This window comes from Lutra lutra, chromosome 6, assembly GCF_902655055.1.
Source record: "Lutra lutra chromosome 6, mLutLut1.2, whole genome shotgun sequence".
Taxonomy (NCBI): domain Eukaryota; kingdom Metazoa; phylum Chordata; class Mammalia; order Carnivora; family Mustelidae; genus Lutra; species Lutra lutra.
The window spans coordinates 141,042,706-141,061,196 of NC_062283.1; the positions used below are offsets into that span (position 1 = coordinate 141,042,706).

General features: G+C 36.9%; 1 protein-coding gene across 3 annotated transcripts in view; it reads left to right on the plus strand.

Annotated features, from left to right (window-relative positions):
- OPRM1 (opioid receptor mu 1) overlaps positions 1-18,491 on the plus strand; it is a 69,166-nt gene that overhangs the window by 34,988 nt on the left and 15,687 nt on the right. For 2 of the 3 annotated variants that reach the window (XM_047733019.1, XM_047733020.1), the window contains exons 2-3: positions 15,674-16,026; positions 16,733-17,253. In XM_047733019.1, coding sequence (XP_047588975.1) covers positions 15,674-16,026; positions 16,733-17,253 — 874 coding nt within the window. Of the gene's footprint in view, positions 1-15,673; positions 16,027-16,732; positions 17,254-18,491 lie in introns of those variants that run through there. The other variant, XM_047733021.1, reaches the window with a different exon arrangement.

The window sequence follows — 18,491 nt, forward strand, 5'->3', positions numbered from 1 at the left end:
TTTATAATAGAGTGGATTTCCACAGCACTAGCAGCCATGTTAGTTGACCTTTGTGTATTTTCCAGTCTACAAACTAGACAAAAGCAACAAAGTCCATTTTAAAACTGATGCAGTGCCTGGAGCAGAGATACTAAGCTTTACCTAGGAGACCAGCAATGGACTAAAAATTAGAAGGTAAGCACCAATGGACTATGTCTACTCAAGCCCATCCTACCGTCAGTTCTTATGGAAAACTGTGGTGGACAAGGCTCAGGAGCAGTTTCCAAATTCTGCTCCTGGTCAGGCTGCACAGCAGATGTGTGAACTGTCTACCAAGGAATATTGATTTCAAGGATCATCTCAAAATCAACAGTAATCATATTGTTAATGAGTGACCACACCATAAAAGAGATGGCATCTGGGGGAGAATACAATAAACAAAATGATTTACACTTGAGGAAACAACTAAAAAGCAATCATACAAGAACTTTAAGATGTTATATTTAGTATCTTCAAGGGGGAGAAAAAAGAGTATTATGCCCATGAAACAAGAAGAAGCAATTAGGATAAAAGAAATGGTTATTAATTTTAAAAAGATGGTAGTTAAGGACCCAAACAACTTGGACTCAATCCTGGCCCCAGCAATTGCTAGTCAGGAGTCTCTATGCTAATTTATTTGGCCAGTGTTTGTCTTAGTTTTTGCATCTGTATAATGGAGTTAATCATAATAACTCCCTATTTATTTAATGTTTGTAAAGAACTCAGGGCAAGAGCTGACACTTACGTGTCTGTGACATATAGAAACAAATTTGAAATCCTGAGAATAACTGCCACAATTTTTAGCATTCAAGACTCTATGGGTGACCTGAAAAACAAAATGAAGGGAGGTAAACAGTGTGTCAGTGAGTTGGAAGAATATAGTAAATGGGATAGGAATAGAGAATGAAAAAGCAAATAAGGTACCAGAAGGGAAGATAGAATAGCTAAGATGTCTCTATCAGAAGCAGAGAACACAGGGAATAGAAGAGACACAATTTTTGAAGAAATAAGAGCCCCAAATTTCCTGCGACTGAAGAGGGTGATGAGACTTTAAACTGGAAGGGTTCTCTGAATGCCAAGAACAATAATTCTTTAAAAAGAAATTCTCACATTTTAATGAGGTTCAAGAGCATAATAGATAGAGGTAAAAATTTCAAAGAAAGAGAAGAGAAAATAACATGATGTAAAGTAATAAAATCAGTCCTCATCAATACCATTGGAGTAAAGACAAAGATGGAGTAGTATTTTCAAGGTGAGCAAGAACTACTTCGAATGACAAACAAAACTATTTTAGAAGCTATATCCTCTACATACATTAGAAGCATGTTATTTACAGATGTTAAAGTAAACACTAAAATCCATTCCAAGTACTAAAATTGATCACTTGAACAATAGGAATGAGACAGAATAAGAGAAACTAGCATCTTTCATCACCAGGATGAAATTATGTGCAGGGATTTCTTTGAAAGGCGTTAAGTGTATTTTTTAAGTAACCAAATAAAATAAGCACTTCTGAGTGCCTACTGTAAATCTGATGGAGGAGTACTAAGACTCAGACTCTGGCCCTGAGGACTTTTCGTTTGTTTGGGGGAGGGAACACAGAGCAGTGAACAGACAGGGGTCATCCCAGTTCCGTCACTCACTGGCTTTACAACCTTGGGTAAGATTGCTGATCCCTGAGCCTTTGTTTATCATCTTTAAAATAGAGATGATAAAATGCCTGTCCCATCAATTTTGTAAATTGCTTAATGCAAAAACAGGCATGTAGCCAGCTTTAATAAACGTTATTCTTCACGTGTGTGAGATGTTTGGAAGGATATTAGCCAAAATAGCCAAATCCCCTCTCTCTCCAGTGGCTAGAGTTTCAGTTGATTTTTTCTTTTATTCTTTGTACTTTCCTGTATTATTTGATTTATTTTTACATTAAGCATGCATCATTTTTAAATTCAAAAATGCATTCAAATTTTCTTAAATTATTGAAAGGAAATTTTAGAGATTTTATTGGTCTCTGAAATAGAATAAAAGAGGCCTTTGTGAAAAAGGTGTGTGTGTGTGCATGCAAACACACACACACACACAAACACACACAAACACACCCCCCCATAATGTAAGTTAAAATTTGATACAGCTGGAGGATTAAAAAAAAAAACCACTAATAACATAAAATAAAGAGCAGTAGTCTGTGAGGAAATATTTGCAACATATATTTTTAACCTCTTACTAATCAATAAGAAAAAGATAACCTAACAAAAATGGGCAAAAAATGAAAAGATATTGAGTAGGCAATACAATGTACCGAGAAATACATGAAATTATTTTCAACCTTTAGAGTAATAAGTGGTAACTAAAATGATAATAAGATAATATATATCACTCATCAGACTGATACATGTTTCCAAGTTAACACCAAATATGGGAAGCATGTAGGAACCAGAAACAGTCTCATGCTAGAGGTGGGAGTATAGCCCCTTTGCCAAGTTATCAGGGAGACCCTCTCTAAACAGAAAACATGCATCATCCATGACCCAGCAGTGAGGGTCCAGAGGAAGACTTGCAATGAGCATAAGGGAAGGGCACGAAATCCACGTGCTCTTGTTAATATTGAAGAAATCAATAATGCAAATGCCAACCAGCTAAAAGGATATGTAAAATGAGGCATATTCATATAAAGAACTTCTAGAAAGCAGTTAGTTTCATCCAGAACTTGTGTATAACTTGTGTTACCATAAAGGAATTGGAATGAATTTAAAGACAGAGGAGAAAAAAACAAGTTTGACACAATACCTGTTTTGAAAGAATGGCACGCTACAGAAGATAGAACAAGTGCACAAATGCATGCAAACCAGATATACTGGAGGAGGAAAAGCAGGAGAAAGAAGAAAGGAGGGGAAGAGAAAGAGAAGGAAGCAGAAAAACAGCAGAATGAGCCAGGACCAGAAGAGTGCATGGTAGTACTAGAAGCAGCATCCAGCATCTCAACAGTAGTCATTACGGGAAGTGTCTAGATCACGACTTGGGAAGGGCAAGAGGCATCATGAAGGATGGGATTTGAATGGAGCTTCCTGGTGATATTTTATTCTAGCTTGACTTTATCTTCATCTTGCATAGTCACACCCTACCACTATCCATCAACAATTCCAAATCTCCCCTTTAAGGATCCCTACTCCTTTTATACTAATAGCTCCTAATTCAGACCCTGAGGATGGTATTCCCTCAAAACTGAGGGTTTCCATCCCTCTTTCTAACCACTTGTTTTGCAAACTACAAATCTCAAGTGAGTGCCCACCACTGGCAAGCAAATGTTTCTCTGATGAATTTACTTTCCTGCTCTCCTCTCTGCCAGATCTCCCATCTTTCTTGCTCCATCACCTTGTTCATTGACGCCTCAGACTTTTTATTCGTGCATTCATTTAATAAATATTGTGTCCCTACAGAGTAGAATTGAAAACAGTGCATATGGATTTTTTTTTCCTAAAACTTGGTGAAACAAAAATCAGAAATGGAAACCACAAAATGGAAAATGAGGTCAAGAGAAGAATTTCGCTGGAAAAATATAGCATGCAAACAAACTTCTTCAATGAGTCTGCAGACCTTGTCTGTATCTGTCTCCCTACCTTTAGTCTTGCTGCTCGTGGTAATCAAGAAGGGACCAGACATTCACGTGTGCTGTGAATCCTACCTCCTTTCAGATTCTCAAGGACATTGCTCTCACGAGTATCCTCTATTTCCCCCAATTCATCAAATTTTCATTGCTACATGATTCCATAGCACACACACATTCTCTCTGGAATATCAGATCAAGTTTTTAAAAAATCCTTTCCTGAACTCCCTCTGTTCTGCATAGCAAAAGTATGCAGAACATTTTACGTCTTCCTCCTGCTGGGGACCCATTTACTTTTTTTTTTTTTTTTATGATAGGGTTCAGCTTTAATCGAGAAATGCTCTACTTTTTTTAAAATCATTTTTTAATTTATTTTCAGCATAACAGTATTCATTGTTTTTGTACCACACCCAGTGCTCCATGCAATCCGTGCCCTCTCTAATACCCACCACCTGGTTCCCCCAACCTCCCACCCCCCCACCTCTTCAAACCTTTCAGATTGTTTTCAGAGTCCATAGTCTCTCATTGTTCACCTCCCCTTCCAATTTCCCCCAACTGCCTTCTCCTAACTCCCCATGTCCTCCATGCTATTTGTTAAGCTCCACAAATAAGTGAAACCATATGATAATTGACTCTCTCTGCTTGACTTATTTCACTCAGCATCATCTCTTCCAGTCCCGTCCATGTTGATACAAAAGTTGGCTATTCTTCCTTTCTGATGGAGGCATAATACTCCATAATGTATATGGACCACATCTTCCTTATCCATTCGTCCGTTGAAGGGCATCTTGGTTCTTTCCATAGTTTGGCAACCGCAGCCATTGCTGCTATAAACATTGGGGTACAGATGGCCCTTCTTTTCAGTACATCTGTATCTTTGGGGTAAATACCCAGTAGTGCAATTGCAGGGTCAGAGGGAAGCTCTATTTTTAATTTCTTGAGGAATCTCCACACTGTTCTCCAAAGAGGCTGCACCAAGTTGCATTCCCACCAACAGTGTAAGAGGGTTCCCCTTTCTCCACATCCCCTCCAACACATGTTGTTTCCTGTCTTGCTAATTTTGGCCATTCTAACTGGTGTAAGGTGATATTTCAATGTGGTTTTAATTTGAATCTCCCTGATGGCTAGTGATGATGAACATTTTTTCATGTGTCTGATAGCCATTTGTATGCCTTCATTGGAGAAGTGTCTGTTCATATCTACCCATTTGCTTTTTAACTCTTATCTACATATCTTCCACCCCCACCACTCCACAGCACTTGTCAAGACCATTAATAAGCTGTATTTTGCTAAGGCAAACAAATATATCTCTGTCCTCCTTTCACTTAATCTCTGCAGCATTCAGTGAAGTTGACCACTAAAGACTTCATGACAATCTTCCCTTCCTTGGTTTCTTTAACCCCAGCTCTAAGTTTCTTCTTTAAATCCTGGCTATTCCTTACTTCTCCATCTTTATGAGGGTTTTTTTTTTTTTCCCAGTGTTCCAAGATTCATTGTTTATGCACCACGCCCTGTGCTCCATGCAATATGTGCTCTCCTTAATACCCACCACCAGACTCACCCAACCCCCAACCCCCTCTCCCCTCCAAAACCCTCAGTTTGTTTCTTAGACTCTGTAGTCTCTCATGGTTCATCTCCCTGTCCGATTTCTCCAACTCACTTCTACTCTCCTTCTCCCTTATCAGGGCTTTAACCTGAGCCATTTTCTCTCCCTATAGAGACTTTCTTCTCAACTGGTCTTCCAGGGCCCCAGGCTTATATACTATACAGATGTTAACCCCTCCCATATCCACTTTGCCAGTATGTCCTCTTCTAGACTGCATACTCCAACTACCTATTTCATTTTTTCACCAGATATCTAATAGGTACTTGGCAAAAGAATAAACTAAAATACTACCTAATGCATGTTTTCCCTATCATTAATTCCTTTTTAATCCTGTAGCTCTTTTATATTTAAAATCAAACTATGGGGCTAATCTTTATTTTTCCAAAAAAGAAGAAACTATGAAAGAACCCAGGGAGGATGGAAAAAATTAAGTTCTTGACTGTAAGTTCCATGATGGAGTTTTGAAAGCCTTAGCTTTAAAATGCATGACTATGTAGACAAAAAAGGAAAATATTTGGGCTTGATTATGGAAAGCTCAGCCTAAAGGACTGGGAGAGTAGAGTTTATACAATAAACCATAAGGTAGGACAGAAAAGCTAGCAAAAATTGTGATTTTCCTGCAACACAGAGAGGAGAGAGAATTTTCTTGGCTTTGAAAGACAGGAAAAAGAGAACAAATAGGTCAATTCTTTATTTGGGCCCCTGCCCTTATCACTTGCCCACATGGCTACTTACTCCAGGGGCCAATTCTTTATGGGGATATAAATCACAGATCTGTGAACTCAAAACAATAAGACATTTGATCTCATACCTGGCTGGAATTCTGGGACGAGATGCCTCACGGAGCATCCCATGGTACCATTGAATAGTGATGGTGAAGTAAAATGGTTGCAAGGCAGAACAAGGCAGAGAGAGGAACTGAGATGGTTTTGCATTATATGGTGGAGATCTAAAAATGGGATATAAGAGATTATTGAAATTGAGAACTATTGTGCCATCCAGAGGCACCCCTGCCACATGCAGTAAATGAGCCCTCTAGTTAACTTGTGTGGGGGAAAGCCCAGGGCAGAAACCAAAAGGATCATGGGATTGAATCTCAAGAAGTTCCCTATGGGTGGGAGCTGAGAAGCAGGCAGGGATGGGCTCAGAATATGTGAGGTAGAGCTCAAAGCTCATACATTTTGGAACTTCAAGAAATTGATTTTTTAAAATTAAATTAAAGATTAATTTAGAAATTAAATTTAAATTAATTGAATTGAACTTAGAAATTAAAAAAAATAATTAGGTTGAAAAATCATTAAAAATACAAATTTTTTTTAAAGATTTTATTTATTTATGACAGAGCGACAGAGAGAGAGAGTTTACAGGCAGAGAGAGCAGCAGAGGGAGATGGAAAAGCAGGCTCCCTGCTGAGCAGGGAGCCCATGGTGGGGCTCAATCCCAGGATCCTGGGATCATGACCTGAGCAAAAGGCAGACACTCAACCAACTGGGCCACCGACATGCCCCCAAACTACAAATTTTTAAAAGCTGATAAATACCACAAACATCACAAAATCCATAATAATAATATTTTTATTAGTTAACTCCCTGCCATACTCTGTAATACTTTCGTAAATTTTAGGCCATATAGTTTTTTGAATGCCTCATCACTTGATACAACTTTGAACTGTCATTTTCCATGAAAAAGAAGAAAACCAATTTAATTTTCCTCTAACATAAACGATCAAAATTTATTTATTTTTATTGATTCTTTAGAAAAATTTCTTTCCTTTACAGATTGATGGTGGAATGGTACAAAATTATAAATTGTCAAATTTAGGGAAATATATATCAAATTTCTTACATGAGCTATAAGATTTATCAGAAAAACATTTATCAAATAAGTAAGATGTGATCCAATATGTTAGGAGTCATGAAATATGCAATTTCACATATAGATACACTAATGGCTATAGGACTGCTACAAATTCATGCTTTCAAAATCAAGAATTCTGATAAATTCTATTTCAAACAATTGTCATAGTTTTATTATCCTTGAGTAATTGCATTTTATACTATATAATCAAATATAGTCATGATAGGAAAGAACTATTTTGATTGGATATTTATAAAAGTCAAACTCCCCACTTACAAAAAAAGTATCTGTCTGGTGATTAAAAGACGTGCCCACATTCTAGCTCTGACATCTCATTTCCTTCCCACTCACACTCCAATGCGTCCTGTGTAACACATTTATACCCTTTCTCTGCCTCTCTCCTTTTCCTTTACTTCCTTCTCTGTCCTTTTCTGAAACATTGTCCTTCTCTGCCTTAACACTGTTCACATTTTGCATCTCACCACAAAGTGATTTCATCCCCTTGCATGATTGGAATTACCATCCAGAGGCTGATGACTTACGAATGAACTGCTCTAGCTGAAATTCAAACAATAATTTTTCCTTTGTCCCACAACATAAAAAAATCAAAATCAAACTATCGGTACTGAATCTGCTTTTCCTGTCTTCCCTTCCTGTTAGATAATGGTACTACTGCCCTCTCCATTCTTCCATAGTAGAATTTAGGACTCATATTATACCCTTCCTCCTTTATTCCCTATTTCTTAAAAGTAATTAAGTCCAGTTGACCCTTCTTCCTAATTACCTCAATTCACCATTTGTTACATCTTCTTAAATGATGTTACTAATTATTTTGTGTTTGCTGATTGTGTGATAGTGGTGGAGGTGGTGATTAAGGAGTAAGAAAGAATGACTACATCTGGGGAAATACTGCACTTGAGAAGCCAATGGCAGGTGCGGGTACTCAAAAGCGAGCTGGAAAGGGAGTCATAGAACCTGAGAGAGGTTGTGGATCAACTACATAGAATTGATAAAGGATTGTGAGAAAGTAAAGCAAAAGATATGAACTCCACTCTTTAAAAACTATGATTCTGTTACAGCATTCAATATAATGAGAAAATGTCTCAAAGTTTCTAAGATGTTCCCAGCATGGCCATTTTTGAGATTAAAAAGCTTTGCATATCTACCATGTTTTAACTAGATGCCCAAACACTGTTGGGGCAAAGTACTTTGCAATGTTACTAGCAACACACTCCCAGAGATGTACATGGCCCACATTACAGTACAGAAGGCACACTGTACTTTTAGGTGAAGCCTAAATAAATGGGGGGAAAAATCTCAAACATTTGTACATGTTTCCATGCTTCAGACTCTTTTACCATAAACAAGGTGATCAGACAATGTGGTTTAGAAAGCCCCTTACAGTACCTTCTTATAATTACATGACTTTTTGATCCAAGTTCTTTTTAATTTGAAAATGAACTAAGGGGAAAAAAAGAATATTCCCTCTTTACTTTTACTTTAAAAACTGTTGATTCCCTAAAAAACATTTGGCTTATTTTACTAAAATAAAAATAACACAAATTCTTCTTTCTAACATTAAGTCAATTTTTTTTTAAGATTTTATTTATTTATATGACAGAGATCACAAGTAGGCAGAGAGGCAGGCAGAGAGGCGGGGGCAGCAGGCCCCCTGCTGAGCAGAGACCCCCCCGCCCCATGTGGGGATCGATCCCAGGACCCTAGGATCATGACCTGAGCTGAAGGCAGAGGCTTAACCCACTGAGCCACCCAGGCGCCCCCTTCTTTCTATATTTAATTTCATTCAATAAGCATTTATTGGTGCCCATTTTGTGCTGAGTTCTTTGCTGAATGGATAAATTTTCTCTATTTTTATTTAACTTTTCCATTTGTGTTATCTTTCATATTTTACTTATAGTGAGTGATCATATGTACATCATCACCAAAAGTATAAATGAAGCCTTATATTTGTTGTATTAAGTATAATAGGTAATAATTTTACAGGAAGACTATGCCTTCTAAAAATTTATAATCTGTAGCATATGCTTGATCTTCTTTAGAGAGCAATTTTCTAATATTGCTGTTGGTAGAACTGCTTTATCATATTTTGAAGTTGTGTTCTTTTGTTGTTGATGTTGTTGTTGTTGTTGTTCCTTCATTATTAAACAAGTACCTAGGGATAAACCATTATTGAAGTTAGTGGTAATATACACTTGATTCTTTTTTATATACAAAATTTTTAATAGAAGACATCTCTTTTTCTCTGAGAACTTCCAAATTTGAAGTCTAAGATATTTCTAAGTTCTAAAAATCAGTCCTTTAAAATAAAAGCAAAACATTGTTTTCTATTAACCAAAAAGTTCTATCTCTGAGGTACATATTCTCATGCTGTTTTGGAAGTCAGTTTGTCTAAGTAGATGCTATTTTCCTGCAAACAAAAATCTAAAGCTATAGATAAGAATATTTCAACCCATTATAATGATTAAGTACATCAGAGGATTTAGCATAGTAATATTTTTCTATGATACATAATATTATTTATCACAGAATTTGGCATCAAGTAGGCAAAAGATGATTTTTTTTTTCATATAAACTTCTGATGAAATAAATGCTATTCATGTCCTGAGGTAAAATTTCCAGAAATGAAATAAAGCAGGAAATAAGCACTTCCAAAAAGCATAATCCAAAAAAAAAAAAAAAATGGTTACACAAATTCTCTTAGCCATAATGGTAGTCTCTCACTTTTTCCTCTGACCAGACGCGTGGTGCATTGGCATCTGACCATGTTCTCACTCCATCCTCCACCTCAGTTCCATTTCCAAAAGGAGAACTTGAAGAATCTAACAAAAATGCATACAAGAAAATAAGAGAAATAAAGAGGAAAATTGGCAAAGAATAGGCAATAGAAAAGGAAATGATGAGATTAACAGTAAAATTGATACAATAGAAATGTATTTGATTGTAATGTTATTAGGATTCTACACAATTATTAAGAGGAAACATGGATTATACATTGATTTTTCTGAGCCACGAATGCAAAATATAATCACTTATTCATCTCACATTTTCTATTTAAAGTGTTCATCCATTCAATCTACTTCAAGAAAGCAGATTTTTCCCTTGCTCTGGGTGAAAGATATTTTTCTCATGAATTATCATTAGTGGGAGATGGAGGAGAATGAAAGAATAAAAAGAGAGAATAAAAAATAAAGCAGGTGTGGATAAAGAGAAAGGAACACTCAACCAAAAAGTACCTGATGGTCATCACATTCTGGTGACACAGAGACAGAAAGAACCAATTAACCTCTGAAAAGAAGTGCCTCTTTGTTTAATTTCCTATAAACCTCTCTCTGTCTTCTTTTTTGAACCAAACTAGCAGGCAACAGTCATTTTATTGTCCACAGGGCTTGGAGGTCTGAGGTTACTACTGTCTCTTTTTTTTTTTTAGTATAAGCTTATTAGAAATTTGATCATTGACCACATAAAACCACTTCAAAATAAATGTAAGTGAAATATTTTAAAACATTCTATGGCAAAAATGAGAAATCCCCGTTCCCTCTTTCCCTAAACTAGTGGAGAACATAAAAGAAAATAATAAATTAGTATACAGTCTCTTTCTATGTTAATGAGAGTATTATCACTGGCCTTGGCTTTGGTTATTTTAGATTTTAGATCTCAAACTCTCTCTCTCTCTCTCTCTCTCTCTCTCTCTCACACACACACACACACACACACACACACACACACACTTGCCTGAAATATCAAAATAAAATGGACAATAAATGAGAAATTTAAGTAGGTAGTCATATGACCACTTTGCTCATCTAATTAATACCTTATCTTCTCTGTTAAACATATGAATTTCTTTATGTGAGCGTGGATAGACATAAAAGTCAGGGCAGATAGAATAAAAGTATATTTCCAAGCACAGTGCTGGAAAGGGCTCATTGAATCCTTACTGGATTAGATGACTTTCTACTTCACAGGGATTAGCAAACAGGGAAAAAGAGGGAAAAAAACCTCCATTTGGTAAAAACATGATAGAGCAGAAAATTAGCCCAAAAAGAGGTGAAAGTCTTCTGCGCATCCCAGTTGGCTGTGTTGTGAATTCCTAGAGAGGGTAGCAGACCACTGTAAAGGGCTTGACATGGTATAAAACTGACAAGCTTGATTCTAGAATATGTTCTTCTTTTCAAGCTTTCTTCGTTATTTTTTTTTTCTGGCCAGAGACAAGGCCATCACAATTCAAAAATTAACTCAAAATAAAACCATAACAAAAGGTTTGCAAAGCGCATTGGGTTTACACAAGTAATTTATTCAGTGTGGCTTCATTTAACATACGTTGGTAAAGACCAATGATGTATTGTCAAGTAGTAATAATTGTGAAAATGACACCAAGAACAGGTCTGAAAATAAACAGAAGTTCTTTTATGACCACAAAGAAAGGAAGGGTATTTACAAACAAAAAGTGCACATGAAACTTGGGAGAATATTTGAGCTGCCAATGAAATGGGATTCATAATGCCTCCCCCAACACAGCATCTGGAAGCTCCATAAAATGGGTCCAACACTGAGGGTCTGGAGAATATAATTTTTCAAAAATAATAATTACATGGCAATATATTTGGATTTATATAGAAAATTAGCTACTCAATCACTTGGAACAGGTTTTAAAAAATACATACTAGGAAAATTTCAATGGGAATAATAGAAAGAAAATAATAGAAAGAAAAGAAAATAATAGAAAGAAAAAAAATAGATTAAGCCTCTGCCTCGAGGAAAATCCCTAATTCAGAGGGCACAGTAAAACCGGCCAAGGTCAGAAAGGGCTTGTGAGTTCAGGAGAGACACTCCAAGGACATGCCATGTATTCCTCCCATTTCACTTTGTCAACTTTGTCACCAAACTCATTCATGGCACAGGAAGAAGGAAGAGGTGCAAAGGACGACAAGAGGCTCGTGTGTTAATATCCAGAGGCTTTATTGATGTATGTTTATTTCAGTTAAAAAAATTTCCTTCCCCCGAACGAGATGTTCTCAGGTCCACTTGGGTAAACCTCTTTGTCATGGTTGCTAACACTGGTTTGTATACATCAGTGTGACCGACTGTTGATGTAACTTACAGTGTGACCAACTGTTCATATAACTTTTCTGAGGCAAAATTCATATCACTGCATCGGAACAGAATGAAACAGAATGAAAAGCTCATGTTTGCTAGATGGCATGACCCCTTTTCTGATCAGACTGTCCTATTAGATTCAAGCCTTCAGAGATATGTTGGAGGCAATTGGAATTCTCAAACCTTTGGTCTTGTATAATTCTCTTACATATATTTAGGAAATTACTAAACCCTCTTTTATATGTTGCTGTGACTCAAAGGGTGAGTAATTGGGGTAAGAACACTGGCTATCTTTAGAGAAAAGCTCTTTGGATAAATTGAGAAAATTCAAATGGCTTTGTTCCTGTAAAATGCCAATTGAAACAGCTTTTGTAGATAGTCACTTTCGCTCTCGTGATAGAGGACCCTAACCTAATTTGGTTTCATAAACATCTCGTTCTGGGGGAGGAAATTTTTTTTAACTGAAATAAACATACATCAATAAATACCTAGTGTTAAGATGAGCCTGAAGAAAAGGTTAGAGGTATTCTGAGTCATAAAACTGACAGTAAAGAACCTGATTATTTAACATAATACACTCTTAAAGATAAGATGTAAAGTGTAAGGTCAGCTGAGTGGGAAGTGACTAAGACAGTCAAGCCTGCTTTTGTATCCTGCAGGTCTGTTATCAGTGGTGTAGCTAATAAGGTTCTTTTTTTTCCCCCCTTGTTTGTGGAGGAAATTTATTTTTATAAATATCAAATTTTTTTAAACTTCTTCAGCATCCAGGTCGGTTATTCTAAAATCCTTAAAGTCATAGTTTGAATTTTGTTTTTATTTGCTTATTGTTGAACTTTGGAGGATCTTGTCTGAATTACCCTTTTTCTGTTTGCCACATTTAGAGTCCTCACTAACGTCAGGTTGGTTTACCTCCTCAAATTAAATGGCTTTCTCTACCTTTTTCCCTTTTTAAATCTTTTAAAGGAATAAAACTTCTAAACCAATTCAAAAGGCCCCAGATCAGACTTGCAGGCATTTCCTGCAACTTCTGCAAGTTTGACAGTCAAGTTGGTGTCTCAGAATTTTAAAGCTCGAATAAACAATTTGAGCCTGTTGACCTTGAGAGGGTTCATAAAATCCTTCATTATAACTGCAGCTTCCTGGTGCTTACTGAAACCAAACCAACTTCCCTCAACACTGAATTAAGGCCCTAAGAAAATGAGTCCATAATACTATCTCCTCCAACCAGCAGCCATCTTGGGCTAGATGAGTTAGCTTTTTAATTTCATGGGACTGAAAAACACAGGCTAAAGTTTAGAGACAATTGATTGCCCCATGTAAACAAGAAGTTCCTTGCTCTCTCAAATCCACATCCTCCGTATTGGATCCACTTTCACACAGGCCCTTCCAACAACCCTACATTCTCTCAGGTTTAATTATCTAAAAATACTATACTCAGAGGGCTCTGGTGGAAACATGAGACCAGCCCCGAACATTCACCATGGCCCCAAACACTTTACATCTTGATGCACTGAACTAGTAACAGAGCCCACTACAAAGCCTACACTTGATCTTGGAGGCTGCAAAGCCTACAGACTAAAGGTGGAAAAGGTCATTTCCCAGAGTGAAACTGAGTACGGTTCCTAACATTAAGGTAAATAGATACAGAATGTCAAATACATCTGACAATTGAACAATATATTAGCAAGATATTCTTCTACCATCATATATAATTTAGTAGTATTGTCAATATACCTGTTCATCCCTTCTAAGTTCTAATTTCTGTGGCTTTGAAGACATATAACACTCCTAGATACTTACACAGGGGAAAGAAAAACATGTTTCCATGCAAAGACTTCATTAATGTTCAGAACAGCTAACTCAGTATCCAAAAACAACCTGCAACTCAATTCCCATCAATAAGTAAATGGATAAACAAGTCTGGCATAGCCACACAATGATATCCATATCCATACTCAGTAATAATAATAATATCCATACTTAGTAATAAAAAGAATGTATTATTGATACATGCAACAAGATGTGGATGAATCTCAAAATATTATGCAGAGCAGGAGAAGCTAGACAAAAAAGAGTACATATAGAATGATTCTATTTGCATAAAATTCTAGAAAATGAAAACTAACCTATAATGATAGAAAACAGATCAAGATCAGTGATTGCCTAAGGGTGGAGGTCAAGGCAGGGAAGGGAAAATGGAAAGATCAAGGAGCTGCCCAAGGAAACTTCTGAGGGTGATGGTTATGTTCACTATCTTGATCAAGAGTTGGAATTTTTTGTTGTAAAGGGCAAGATAGTAAATATTTTAGGCATTGCAGGCCATATGGTCTCTGTCACAACTACTCAACTCTGCCACTGCATCATCAAAACAGCTACAGATAAGAAGTAATTAAATGAATGTGAGTGTGTTCTTTCCAAACAGGCAGTAGCCCAACCGAGTCTGCAGGCTGTAGTTTGCCAATTCCTGATCTTGATTAAGATGATTGTTTCTCAAGTGTGTAAATATGTCAAAACTTATCAAATTGTACACTTTAATTATAGGCCATTTATTGTATGTCAATTATGCCTCAATAAAGCTACTAAAAAACAAAACAAAACAAAACAAAACAAAACAAACAGCCTTAGCTTCCTCATCATGGATTGGATAAAGTTCAGACTTCTTACCATGGCATACAAATCGCTCCATGAACTGGCCTCTGTATTCCTACCCAGCCAGAGTTACTATCCTTCTCTGGTGGGATTTTACTTTTGGGCACTACCAAAATACACACATCATGCCATTTCAACTCTATGCCTTTATTTAGGTGTTCTATCCAGAATAACATCTCTTACTAATGTAAGATTAAACTTGCACATTTACAATTCCAGGATGCCTTCCCTCATCCCTTACCTTACCCCTTCATTTCTTCTTTGTGCCACCATAATAGTCTAGGTGTGTGTGTGTGTGTGTGTGTATGTGTGCATATACCAATATATATTTATACACACATATAAACACACTTGTACTATTACATTGATATAAATACATACACATTTTTGCATGATTACATTTTTCCATACTTTTAGCTATATATATCTGAAATTTTTCTTTTACATATTTAGAGTTAAAATGAATTATCATTCATTTTATATTCATTTCATGAATATCAGTAGACTTGGTTATATGACTGAGCACTCCCTGTGTCTATTACATCTATCGCAGTGTCTGGCACATTAAAAAAATTCAATAAATCAGTTTGTTAGCTGTTATTATGGCCATTTTAGAGTTTATAAAATTGATAGGTAGAGAAACTTTATTTAGCTCATAGACACTTGATTAGGAATAGCCAATCTAGTATCAGAAACAAGTTCTCCCATATCTCATCTCAAGTACTTTCCACTAACCATTGCAATATTTTTTATTATTGGAAACTTATCTATATTTCACACTGGTCTCTTTCTTACTTTGCCACTGCTCCTCCTTTACCCCCTAGATACACCAAAATGAAGACTGCCACCAATATCTACATTTTCAACCTTGCCCTAGCAGATGCCTTAGCAACCAGTACCCTGCCCTTCCAGAGCGTCAATTACCTAATGGGCACATGGCCATTTGGAACCATCCTCTGCAAGATTGTGATCTCCATAGATTACTATAATATGTTCACCAGCATCTTTACCCTCTGTACCATGAGTGTTGATCGCTACATCGCAGTCTGCCATCCTGTCAAGGCCCTGGATTTCCGCACTCCCCGCAATGCCAAAATTGTCAATGTCTGCAACTGGATCATCTCTTCAGCCATTGGCTTGCCTGTAATGTTCATGGCAACAACAAAGTACAGGCATGGTAAGTTGCAGGCCTGAGGGGTGAGGGGTTTATAAACTGATGTGCTGGTAAAGTCATGAGTGGTACAACTTCTTAGTCAAATTGTAATTTCAGTGATTTTTTTCTAGCAAAATGACTTTGAATGTTTTGTAATAGGAGTTCTCTCCTAAATTTTAAGACACTAAACATTTTAAAGAAAATATAATCTATTGTTTCCTGATTTCTCTGTATTGACTTCATCAAAATTATGGGAAAATAAGACTATAGCTCTTACAAGATTAGACTTAAACCCAAAAGAACATTAAGGTGTTTTAAAATTTCAAATGGCTGTCAACATGACAAATTTATTTTTCTAGTCCTCATATAAAAATCATGAACCACCTATCAAAAAGTGGAAAGAATTTATCCATTACCTAGAACCTCCTATAGACTTTGGACAATGATTGTATTTTTTATGTCAACATGGACCCCATAGGGGATCTAGCTCAAGTGAAAGGTTCCATAATTGTTGATTAAATGAAAGCTTAATGTGATCAAAATAGATGAAACATAAGATATTTAGAAAAAAAAATCTAAAAATAACTCCCTGAAAATCAACAGAGAGCTTTCTCCCTCGATTTCTTTAAACCTTCCCTTATTGGCTTTCCTTAATGGCTTTAAGTTAGCTCTGGTCAAAGCTGTAATTAGTTGTTGCTGCTCATTCTGCCTTATAATTATTGTTTTCCAGGTTCCATAGATTGTACACTCACATTCTCTCACCCAACCTGGTACTGGGAAAACCTGCTGAAAATCTGTGTTTTCATCTTTGCCTTCATCATGCCCGTCCTCATCATTACCGTGTGCTATGGACTGATGATCTTACGCCTCAAGAGTGTCCGTATGCTCTCTGGCTCCAAAGAAAAGGACAGGAATCTGCGAAGAATCACCAGGATGGTGCTGGTGGTTGTGGCTGTGTTCATTGTCTGCTGGACTCCCATTCACATTTATGTCATCATTAAAGCCTTGATTACAATCCCAGAAACTACATTCCAGACCGTTTCCTGGCACTTCTGCATTGCTCTAGGTTACACTAACAGCTGCCTGAACCCAGTCCTTTACGCATTTCTGGATGAAAACTTCAAACGATGCTTTAGAGAGTTCTGTATCCCAACTTCCTCTACCATTGAGCAACAGAACTCCACTCGAATCCGTCAGAACACCAGAGACCACCCCTCCACGGCCAATACAGTGGATAGGACTAACCATCAGGTATGCAGCTTCTAGAACTGGGTACACCTATGGGGGATAACATAAAAATTATAGATTTTTGTTCCAATCCAAACTTTCAAACCATTAGAAGTGAATTAGTAACTAAGGGATGGAGGTTCCCCCCTTATGAGGACTGAGGGAGGAGAGCAAATTATGGTCACTGTGACAGAGAGGTACTTTACATTATTTAAACAGCTCTATGTATTGTGTATATTTATTTATATATAGAGGTACACCAACTAGAAATCCATAAAGCTACTAAAAATCGGTATCTTCACAGCTGTTGCTTCTATGCAAAATTAATGATGATAGCACGTTGTGGAAGTGATGATGTTCTAGACTTCTCCTCATTTTCCCCAATGTTTATGTTTCATGCATATCATTCCAATATCCCTGTCACTTCTTAAGAGTCAGTCCTGTTCTGGCTCTGTAGTTAAACAGAAAGGGTCATCACTTCACTCACTGTGGTGATGGGTGCCAGATGTTCCCAGCAAATCAATGTCACAGCAAAGGAGAAAAGACAGGAAAAAAACAAAATTGCCAGCTCTAACTTGTTCAGCCATTGGTTTGTCAATTTTTACACCTGAACTCTAGTGGAAACCTCAAACATATCGCTTAATTATTGGAACTAACTTACTTTTTTAACAGTCGTTATACCAGTCAGAGTTAATATGGCGAGGAGTGACTATTTTTTGGAAGATATATTCCCTTGCACAGAGTACAGAGGGCAGCCTGCAGGGAGGAGTCAAGATTTATATACAGTATTATAATCACATGAGAATCAGAAAAGAGAAAAATGTGTCTCTAAGTTAATATAACCTTGATAAGCCACTGATGTGCAAACTGTGGGGTCTGACTAGAAAGTAAATCAAACATACCACTTAACTCTTAATATTAATGTAAATAAGTAAAGTTTCAAATAATAATGTCAGCATCCAAAAATCACTGCCTCCATAATTTTATAACACAGAACTGAAATTCAACTTCCAGTGAAGTAAATCCTTGAGTCAGAACCTGGTCAGAGGCCAGGACTGTGAGAACAGATGCCTTTATAAAAATGACTAGGAAGTCTAATTGAGGAGGCAGATGAAGAAGAGCCTTGCAGTACAGAGCAGCTGCTTCCTCTTCATTTACTTTTCTCCAGGTCCCACTCTGTCTCTCCCACACCCACTACAGGCCCCCAGCCCAACCCCGCCCAGGCTCACCCTTTCCTACTGACCACAGGTCTAGCTTAAGGA